This window comes from Hydra vulgaris, chromosome 15 (genome assembly GCF_038396675.1).
Source record: "Hydra vulgaris chromosome 15, alternate assembly HydraT2T_AEP".
NCBI lineage: Eukaryota > Metazoa > Cnidaria > Hydrozoa > Anthoathecata > Hydridae > Hydra > Hydra vulgaris.
Window position 1 is genome coordinate 5,352,869 of NC_088934.1, and position 12,132 is coordinate 5,365,000.

General features: G+C 28.8%; 1 protein-coding gene across 1 annotated transcript in view; it reads left to right on the top strand.

Moving 5' to 3' along the window:
* Positions 1-4,212: 4,212 nt before the first annotated feature.
* Positions 4,213-12,132, top strand: part of LOC136072056 (glycosylphosphatidylinositol anchor attachment 1 protein-like) — a 60,818-nt gene continuing 52,898 nt past the window's right edge. The window contains exons 1-2 of the mRNA XM_065820137.1: positions 4,213-4,329; positions 9,803-9,979. Coding sequence (XP_065676209.1) covers positions 4,256-4,329; positions 9,803-9,979 — 251 coding nt within the window. The 5' untranslated portion in view covers positions 4,213-4,255. The remainder of the gene's footprint in view (positions 4,330-9,802; positions 9,980-12,132) is intronic.

Sequence of the window (12,132 nt, forward strand, 5' to 3'; positions counted from 1 at the left end):
ATACTTTGGCATGTTAAAAACGTATAATCTGCTTATATTTTAAATTAAACTAAAAAGATAACTCTATTTAAAGTGCTTTATATTATAAAAAATGCTCTAATCTAATTGTTAATTAAGCTATTGTACAAGACAATATACCAGTTAGAAATAGCTTTTGAGTTGAAGTTAATCAAACTTTGTTACTAAAGATTTGTACCAAGCTTTAGCAAAAACCGAAAAACCCACTCAAAAACCCAGTTCAGTTGGGTTTTTGCCAAACCTAATTGGGGTTGAGTGAAATAAAAAATTTTTAAAAATATTTTCAATCATTTATTTAAAAGTGTTAGTCTTTAAGACAAAAGTTTGACTTTATTTTTTATAAACATATTATGTGATATCATTTCTTGTTACACGAAGTTGGCTAATATATAAGTTGGCTAATATAATAATAATACGTGGGCCTCTAAATCATGTAAGAATGAATCCTTGCACACGGCGCAATATTGATGCTTGAAATCTTTGAAATCTTTGAAATCTTTGAAATCTTTGAAATCTTTAAAATCTTTGAAATCTTTTGAGGATCCCACACATTTTTTCAATGAAAAATTTCAAATATTTGATGAGATTCAAGGTTTTGAATCTCATCAAATATTTTTTTGAACAGAAAAAAAGGTTATTTAATCTCTACTGTACGCAGGTAATTAAATTAATAAATCATTATTGCAGTACTTACTCTAAAAGATTTAATCGAGGGATGACCCGGCCGGAGTATGCTCAAAGACTTCAGAATCGCAAACTTGACAGCAAATATTTGTAAAAAATTATAATGGTTCTTTTTTAGAATTCATTTATATGTTATAATCTAATTGAAAAACTGTTTTTTTATTAGTAGGGTATTTATTTGATACAAACAGATACTCTATTAATAAAAAAATTCTTACGTGCTGCAAGAATGAATGCTTTTGGAATGCTGCTACTTTGCTCAAATGTTCAGTTGTGGTTAAGGTTAGCAGGAAGACCCAAACAATATGAGTAACTGCACCACACCTAAAATTTTGGCAGAACGACCCTTTTTTCTTTTCAGTGGCTAGATAATTTAATTTTTTTATTATTATTGTCTAGTTATTGAGGTGCTCCGAAAACCTTAAAGGTCTTAAAACAGAAGACTGTGGAGGAGCATTTATCCAGAGAGTTCACGTCTCCTTACCTACCAATGACGGTTGTTGGACTAGAACCAGCACCAAATCTCTAAGTTCCGAGCTACAATTCTAGCCACTGTGACACGGCCGCTGATTATTAAAAGCCACTTTAACTCAAAGTAACTATAAATGAAACGTCGTCTCATTTCATCTTCTTTTTTTCATCAAAAAATGTTTTAATAAATATTATGAGTCCCTTAATTTATCGAGCATTTTTCTGATCTAATAATTAGATTGCCACAGGCAATTTTCTTGGGTCAAGACTTTGTTTTACTTTCCCAAAACAAGTAACAATTGTACTGCTACATTAGCGGTTACTAAAACAATAAAACTCTTATCTTATGAAGTTGTGAGGACCAACAGAACCAATGGGGGGAAAAGGACAACAATAAATTGTCGAACAATAATATAATAATCAATAAACATATTTTAAAGCTCTATTATTTATCAACATTTAAAAATTTCAGCAAATATAGAATAATAAATAAGCAAATATTTTATAAAATAATAAAACTAAATGAATTGGGTTGAACCTAGAGTGATTGTAACCTATAGTGATTGAGTTTCATAAAAGAGTTTAGATAACTTTAAGAGCTATTTTAACTCTTTTCTCTGCTTGAATAAAAGATCGAGTTTGCTTAAAATTGTTGTAGTGTACCGGAAGGTTCAGTTAAACAGTAGCCCTATTACATCCTTATTTATAAAATTCGAAGCTGGATTTTAAAGTTATAACCATTAGAAGTTTCCTAGAGCGTCTGAAATAACAAAAGACCGCATTAGAAAACGTATTAGAAACGTAACTTCTCAATTAATAATAATGTTTAAGAAGTTGTTATTAGGATAGCATAAATTTTGATGATTCCGCTAAAATACAACAGTTTGTTTTTTCATTTGTTTCATAATAATGAAATAGTGATAAGGTCATCAAAGAACTGTGTGTGGAATTAATTTTCTATTTTCAAATAGAGAAAAAAAATGTTATTTTTTGCTAAAATATAACAGTAATATGATTTGTATGTTTAGTTTATTTCATAATAATACAATAGCGATATACTAATCGAAAATTTTGTAAGGAATCCTTACATCCTTACTAAGGATGTAATATTCTATTTTCTAAATGCAGAAAAAAGATGTTATGTTCTGAGAATTGGCATTTATTTTAATGTTATATTTTTAACACTTCGGTAAAACGTCTTTTCAAACAATACATTTTTACAGGTATGGAAACAGATGATTGGAGCGTACCCAATCATCTGTTTCCATATATAATCAAAAAAGCAGTTTTTAAAAAGGAACCATGTAAAATGTCTTTAAGAAATCTGTATAGATCTATATTTATTTTCAGGCCTGGCATTAGACATTTGAACATGATAAATATTTTGGCGTCTTATTAAAACAAATTTCAAATTTTGTAATGTATTTTAATACAATTTTTTTGAAAGAAGGCTGTAAATAATTTACATTTTCAAAAACAATAGTTTTAAGCAATGTCAACAATTGGTTAGCAAAAAAATGCACATGACCAGGGCAGACGAGAGCTTTAATGACACCTGAAGCATAATAGCAATTAGGCGCCCCTATAAGCACGCATATTTAAAAAATTAAAGTATGTAAAAATATACAACTTAATGACTGTCTTTTTGTTTTAAATACTATTAACCTATATCTATATTTTTAGGAAAATCTGGATCTATTCTGGATTAAATATTCTGGAAATATATCTGGATCTATTCTGGATTAAATAAAAAAGATTCTTTGAAATTAATATTGAAAACTCCTTTTTTTTTTGCTTTTTTACTACCAAAAATTGCTATTAATATTATGTCATCTTACAAAAGAGTTTTATTTTTAATTTTTTTAGTTTTTACAATCCCAATTTTATGTTGAATTTGCTTTGCAAAAAATTCTGTTTCATTGCCAAGATAAGTCATCTGCTCATCATGGGTCGATGTTTTGGCTGAAGGTAAAGCAACAGCTTTAAAGCAGCAATATTTTTCTGCGGTTGTTTTGCAATTAGTTTAAGGTGGTCATCTGAGCTGAACGTCTGGTGTCCGAAAGCTGTTAAATCAAAATCTTCCAACTAGCAGGACTTTAGCTGAAAACTAAAAGATCTTAGATTTGTGTTTATTTATTTATTACAATAATCAATGAAACTTTTACATTAAAAGTTTAATATTGATGAAGGAAAGCAACACATTGTTTTCACCAAAATAGCATCAGAAAAATAATTTAAAAAGAGTTTACTGTAGAAACATTGGTTACATCATACGCTAATTTATTCCATTGGTTTGCAACATAGTTTTTGAAAAAGTGCTGATGTTGTGGGTAACCTTTGATTAGTTGGGGTTTTAGGCAGGTCATTTTTAATTATTTATATGTTGAGTCCAATGAGAAAGCGTAAATGCACCAATGTTTTTTGACTTGATTTTAAACAACCTCTTAATTTCTTAAACAGCAGTTCTTTCTAACAAGACCTGATGGTTATATTTTGGTTATAAATACAATATTTCAGGCTGGAATGCCAGAATTTTTTTTTTTAAATGTGACAGACTGTAAATTAAGTCAAATAATCATTGTCCTACTGGGCAATGAAGAACTATAGGTAAACCTAGGTAAAAAATACAACATTTTTAACAAACACAATGTATTTTTATTTGTCATTATGTAATCAATTATGCAAGGATCTCTAGAAGTTTAGGAATATTGTAGTGTAAAAAGAATTGTTCTCCAGGTTTGAGCTACAAACTAGCTCTTTTTTTATCAAAAATATTACCTGCCTTTGAAAATAGTCTCATTTTAAATGTTACTTAAATTTTAAATAATTAAAAAGTATAGGATGTCTAATACAGTAAATATTTTGATTTTAACCTAAATGGAAAAATAGAAAACAAAGAAATATTAAACTTTCAATAAATAGAATTATAAGAAACCAATCAAAACGACATATTAAACTTAAATGAAATAAGAATCAAATTAATAAAATAAGTTTTATATATATATATATAAATAAGTTATATATATATATATAATTGTTAGCATTTTTGTCATATTAGATGTAATAAATATTTGCAATTATCATGGGGCTGTTATCCAACATGGAAAATAGAGGAAAACTTATAGAGTTTTTGGTTTTGTACAAAACGAAAATAAGGTAAGGGTTTAAATTAATTGGAGATTATATATGAAACCAATTTTTTTTTTTTTTTGGCTTAAAAGACTTTACTTATATGTAAAAAGTTAGATTCTACATTTTTCATCTGTCAATTCATCATCATGCAAGTGTTACACAAGATGTTGTTATTACTAACAACCTATTTGTTAATAGTAACTAGTTGGTGGTAAAGATTAGTTTTAAAAAGCCTTTTAAAGTAACAAAAACAAAAAGACTTTAATAAAGAAATTAAAACAAATTACTCTCAAACTAGTTTAAGGCAAAAATATTTGCTGGTTAAAATAATTTTTTTTTTTTAATTATAATTTACTCCCAACAACCAATCACTATTTATTCAGGAGTTACTAAGGAAAAAAAGAATACAGTTATAGAGCAAGGAAACGGTTGACAGAAGACTTGAAATGTTGTAGGTTATCTGAGTCAGGAAGACATGAAAATGGGAGAGAGTTCCAAAGGGTTGAAGAGCAAGGAAAAAAACTTGACAAATAAAAGTTTTTAGAGGATGCAGGGGCAGATACAGTAAATGAATGATACTTATATACAATATTATAAATAATCATTATAAGTTGAATAATGAGTCAAGCAAGAAAGATTTTTAGTTAATAAAACTAGAGATAATAACTCCTTTGAGCTGTGACAATGATACTATTTGGAGACAAGAGAAAAAGATTATGATGGTGGGAAAAAGGCTCAAGCTTAGTAGATAGAGCGGGCTCAACTATGTTAACAATGGCTTTTTGGACTTTGTCTAGAAAATTTGTAGAGAAAGAACGTCATTAGAAAAGCCAGCCCAAATATGACAACAGTATTCCATACAGGGACAAATAAGAGATTTGTAGAGGTAGAGAATGGAATCAGGAGTAAGAAAATTGCAAGCACAATAAAGAGAAGCAATCTTAGTGGATACTAATTTAGCAATCGATTATATATATATATATATATATATATATATATATATATATATATATATATATATATATATATATATATATATATATATATATATGCGGTAGTGGTGTAGTGGTAGAGCGCTCGCTTCATAAGCGAGAGGTTCGGAGTTCGATCCCCACCACATCCCTGGTAGTACCGCGCTCAACTTGTTTCTCCGCGCAGCGGCCTTGTTCGTCAAGGTTCGTGTTTCGGAGTTGTAGAGTTGAGAGAGGGTTATCACCACAATTAAGTAACCTCCTCGTCTGTAGTGGCCTTCTGGACCTTGGGGAGGTGAATTAACAAAAAAAAAAAAAAAAAAAAAAAAAAAAAAAAATATATATATATATATATATATATATATATATATAGATCTATAGTTTGTTGTCTTTGGGAAGAGTGGAAGGAAAAAAGTGATTCTTACGCCAACACGTCACTTTATTATTACTTTTGACTTTCGTCCAACATTTGCGTGTTGTCAGAAAGTAAAAACCATTAATTTAATTACAAATTGATCGTTTTTTAAAAAAGCCGCAAAAACACAAATTTAATTGACCAGAATGTTTTTTAAAACATTCTGAATGTTTTTAACAATATAAACAATGTTTTTATTTTTATTTTTTTTATTAAAATGTTTTTATTTTTGTTTTTTTTAATAAAATGTTTTTATTTTTATTTTTTTTACTGTAAATCATGCACGGAGTGCTGCTACATCGACTATCTTATAGCCTGACTTGCTAGGGAGTGCTGCTACATCGACTGACAAATAGCCTGACTCGCAAGGGAGTGCTGCTATATCGACTGACAAATAGCCTGACTCACAACGGAGTGCTGCTATATCTACTATCTTTTAGCCTGACTCGCAAGGGAGTGCTGCTACATCGACTGAGGGTTTGATTGGGGCAGGCAGTCTATCAATAAAATAAAATAAAAAATCCGGTCTTGCATTTTAACTTTTACTTTTTGTCAACAAAATATGGAAGAAAACTTTCAGACAACATATAAGTGTATATACATATATATTTAAATATATATATATATATATATATATATATATATATATATATATATATATATATATATATATATATGTATATATATATACATGGAAGTTCAGTAGTAAACAATAATTCAAGACCTAAAAAAGAAGACTCAGTAAGAGGGTTGTTATTTATTAATATAGCAATGTGGACCATATTGTGATAGGTGTTTGAAGTAAATAACTAGGTTTTGTTGGAGTTAAAATTTACTAGCCACTGTGAGCCCTAATCACAGAAGTGATCAGATTTAAGATAGGCTGCTTGTTCTAAGAAATCAAAGAATAATTTTTTTTTTGTTGAGACAGGAGTATAGAGTTGAGTCATTAGCAAAAAGTGAACCTTGAGGTACCCCAGAGGTTACTGAAAATGAAGAAGAGTGTTGGTCTTCAACAATGACTTTAATAAAGCAGATAGGAAGAAAACAATTTAATAATTTCAAAAACTTTCCCAGTTGCACCATATGAAGCAAGCTTATCGAAAAGACCAGGATGCCAAGCTTTGTCAAAAGTTTTAAATATGCGAAGAGCAATAGTCCTAGCCTCACCGCCTCCATCTAATGCACAATAAAATTTTTCAATTACAGTAGTTAGCAAGTCAGCCATAAGGCAAGAGGATTGAAAATGGTATTGATTGTCTGACAGTTATTTGACTTAAGATGAATGTCAGAAATTTGTTTATCAAAGACTCAAAGACCTTGCTTATAACATAAAGAAGACTGATTGGATGATAATTGGAGGGGTCAGAATGTTCTCCGGAGTTTTTGAAAATTTGAATAACAGATTCCATGTTCCAGTAGGCAGGAAAATAATACTCAGTCAAGCACTTATTTAATTGTTTAGAGAGAATTGAAGAAAGTTCTGGGGAACAATTTTGTAAGACAGACAGGAATGTTGTGTGGACCACAAGTCGTAGAAGAGTTTAATTGAGATATGACTTTAGTAATCGAAGCTGAGTAATTTGAATGGAAGGAAGAGAATTGACATAAGAATTTAAGCTTCAAGATTCAAATTAGAAGAATAATTCTTTGCAAATAGTTTTGCCTTATCCTTGGGAGAGGTAATAAGATCAGTTCTATGAATGAGAGATAGAATCTACCCTTGTTAATGATGCTGTTTAAGATTTTCCAATAGTCTCTTAAACCAAATTTCTGAGATAAGTTGTGAGATTTTTTTAACTGAAACTAATGGAGCTTAACATCAGACAGCACTTTTTACATCGATTTCTTGCGATATTAAATAGCCATTTGTTCTCAAGAGAGTTGTTCTTTTGAAAAAGATAAAAAAATTAATTATGATTAGATACAGTAGCTGCACGAAAAATGAAAACCATAGAATAGATTGAGTCTTAGTATTGATTAATAGATTGATTTGGAACCAACAAGAAGAAATAAAAGCTTCTATACCTGTCTGAATCCAGGAGGCTATGTAGGAGGCGCATTTATCAGCAGAGAAAGAAAAGATATCAAACCAAGGACCGTTTCACCAAGAAAATCTAAAAAGAATTCCAGTCAGCTTTAGGGTAGTGGTAAGTAGTGTTATGATAGAGTGAGTCTGAAGAAAAAGTACAAGATGAAAGATTTATAGAGATCATTGCATGGTTAGAACCACCAAAAGAAGAAAAAGGAGAAACTGGGCACAAGCTAGGGTCAGAGACAAGATATAAATCAACAAGTGAAAATAAAAAATTAGGGTTGTCAGGAGAATGAATCAAAAAATTAACAATCTGATTAAGAGATAGAGAAATGCAGAAGTTATAGCCTTTAGTGCCAGTAGTGTCAGTAGCGTTAGAGCCAAGGCATTCAGTGTGATGAGTATTAAAATCACCAATAACAACAATATTGTCAGAGGGGTAAAGAGAGAGCATGGACAATTTGATTAGAAATTAAATCTAAAAGAGTGAAGTCTTGGTAAGAAGGAGAATGATAAAGAACAAAGAGAAAGGTGATAGAGAGAAGAGAGAATATTTGTAAAAGGTATATTAAAACAGTTAGGTGGTGAGAGGATTTTTTATGTTTAATATTTTGGATTACTTTTGGCATGATTTAAGTTTAATGAGAACTTGATTCTTTCATAGATAGAGCACGGCCTCCTAAGCAATTAACTGTTCAGTTAATTGCTTAGCAGAACCATGAAACTGAGTTTTAGAGCTATACCCTCATTAGAAGATAAAAGGAAGAGTTCCGTAGCCACCATCAAGGAGGCACAAGCAAAAACCTATGAGTAGAGTCAAAAAGATCCAACATTCATTATTCTTGGCAGGAAACAATGTAACATAAGTTTACATCTATGCCAGCCTAATAAATGAAGAAGGGTTTGAGGCTGGTTAGCAGAATTTTTTTACTTACCCCTAAAGTTTTATTTCTAAGAGGCCTGCTACAAGACATTAGCTGGTTGCAGTTAACATCTGCCCAAGATGAGTATTTTTATCAAGACACCATCTCTAGTCTTTACTCAATCAAAAGCCCCAAGGCAGGGTATTTTAGGTCAGAGCTTGTTTCTCCAAGCCTTTGACTTAAAAATCAGACCCTGCAAGGCAGCAGGGCATAGGGCAGGTAGTATCGGCTTACATGATACCAGTAGCAAGTTGATTGTGATGATCCTGAACCTAGTGTAGTTAAAAGGAGCTACTTTCTGCAAACGATACCTTAAGCACTTACTTTCTGCAAACGATACCTAAGCACTAGACATGACATTTTGGAAATGTGTTTGGAATAATACTACATCTAACAGTGACTATAATAATAATACTACATCTACTAGTGACTAAGGTGAGCATAAGTTTTATAGTATTATAAGTAGTTAGTTACTGAGCTCACACTGCATCAAAGATTTAAATAGAACACAAACATGCATAAAATAACTTTCGAGTAAATGAACACCATACCAGAGGTTCAGTCAGAACACAAACATACATATCGTAACTTACGAGTGAGTAAACACCATGTTCGAGGTTCATATAGAACACAAACATACAAATAATAACTTATGAGTGATTCATCACCACAATAGAGCTTTAAACAGAAGACAAAAATACACATAAAGTAAATAATAGGTGAGCTAACACATTAACTAAGGCATTTCCAAATATATAAAAGACACAAAAAATAAATAAATTAATTCAAAAAAGAAATAAAGTAAAAAAAATATATATATATAAATAGTTACAAAAAGTATTAAAATAATACAAAATAGTTAAGGCTAACAAGTGATTAAAAATTTAGTCAGGCATTTTACAACACATTCCAACATGAATAACAGAATGATGGCATGAGTCAAGTAATCTTTAGTTTACTCTTGAAATTAGTTTGTAAATTTAATAACATTAAAAAAAGTTAATTTTTTTAAATAGTGTAAACAATGTTTAAAAATTTTAATTATTCTAAATTAAATTTTTAAAAAATATGCTCATGACAACAGTCATCTTATTCACATAATCATTTGTTTCTTGAGAACTATGTGTTGATACTTTTATTGGTTTTTGTTTAGCATTTTAAGCTTTTTAATTGGTGTTATGTGGTTGTTTATGCTAGCTCATCATGAGCTTAGTCCAAAAACATACATATCTGAAAATCAATTGCTTCCAGGTTTAGTGAATACCCATTTTTCAAATACCTATTTTGCTGGTGTTGTTTATAATGAGCTGAAACAAGAATGTACTGACAGGTACGTTATTACTTTTGAAAGTTGTTAATTATATATTATTGTTAAATGTTAATTACATATTATTGGTTTTAATAAAAATATTTTATAAAAAATTTTAGATTTAAATATATAAGTTTTTTCCAAATAAAAATAATAATTTTTAAATAATAATTTTTCCAAATAAAAATTTTCCAAATAAAAAACTGCAATCACAATTGTAGTTTTTTATTATGTTTTGGTGAAAAACAAAATTGACAGTATTCCACAACATGTTTTAACTAGGTTTAAAATTACATAGCATTTTTAAAAATGTGTTTGAATTTGATTGCTATTTTTGAATCTGGTAATATTCCAGAGTTAAATAAAAATACTGAGTTCTGATCTGCTAAACAGGTTAACTACAGGAAGGTCATTTAATTGTGAAAAATTGCTTCAACTTTTTAATTTTCTATTTAAATAAGAAAATGGTAGTATAGAAAACTGTCTAAATCACACAAGTAAGGAACTATAGTCATATAATGTAGTAATTAAAAAAATAATTTTTAAACTGAGTTCTTGAGTCATCAGCAATTTAAATTTTTTTTTTTGTTAATTCATCTCCAAAAGGTCAAGAAGGCCTTGGGGAGGTGGTTTAACAAAAAAAAAAAAAAGAAAAACTCTATTTTGAAAAACTCTATTTCAAATTAGAATATTTCAAATAGAGTTTTTCAAAAACAGAACTTTTTGAAAAACAGCTGTTTCTGTTTTAAATTTTCAAAAATCATAAACTTTTTATAAAAAATACATATATTTTTTAAAGATACATAGGATTAACCAGAGTAAAATGATTAGGTGGGGTAAAATGGGTAGAGCAGATTAAATTTGCACTATTAAAGTATTAAAATAAGTTTTTTATGATGGTGAAATAATTTTTGTTAAAAAAAATTGTAATTGGGAACCTTTACTACTGCGCTGCTTCTCTACAGGATGTACCACCATTTTGGTTTTGGTTTCCATGTGTTTTTTACCAACAGATAAAACTTTATTATAAAAAATGATGTATTTACACAGTAAAAAAATACCTGTTGTATTTTTAAAAAACTTAACGCTGGATTTTGTGTTTTATAACAGGTAATTATTGTTATGTTTAATGTATAATTTGTATGAAAAAAGCATAACAATATATATATATATATATATATATATATATATATATATATATATATATATATATATATATGTATATATATATATATGTGTGTGTGTGTGTGTGTATATATATATATATATATATATATATATATATATATATATATATATATATATATATATATATATATATATATATATACATATACATACACATATATATTAAAATTATTCTTTAAAATTCTATTTTTTAAAAGGCTATCAAAATATTCAAGATATATTCAAAAAAAGTTTAATATGCGTTCTATTTGAAAAACTCTAGTCAAAGATTATAGGAGTAATTGACTGAAACTACAACTTGCTTGTTATTTCCATTATTACAACGTTCTACACTATTGATGCACCCACAAATAATTATTTCTGAAACTGTACAAACCGAGCGCCATATTTACTCAATATTGTCATTATGTAAATAACTATTAGTCAAAATAAAAAAACTGATGCTTTCATGACAATAAATACATACTCCATGTACACTATTAATCAGTCTGTTTTGCCTGGAAAGGGAATAACTCAGAATATTCTTTGTTGATAATTCACTTTGCTATATTTTACATATCATTACATATGTGGTTGCTTAACTTCAATATCAATTAATAATTCATGAAACTTGTTGTTTAGCAATGTTTCATTAGTATACCAGCAAGGCAGATATCAGTATTTTCTTGTCAATTTACTCGGGGCAGGTTTTGCAGACTCTAATTTCTTAAATATTATATCAAAAAGGCTTGTTGATAGTTCCTTCTATAGCAAGTTTTTTATTTTGATCCAGAATAATGTATACTTTTTGAAAATCATTCAATGTCTTCAGCTTTATAGCAACTTTCAAAATTTCTACTTCGTTTGCATCGTTGGTTAATTATACTAAAACAGGTTTGCTTAGTGCATCACTCCTGGGTTTGAATTGATAAACTCTTTTGATTATATTTTTATTTATGATTATTTCTCTAAATAGATCATTAATTTGGTAAATATGCTCAAAATAG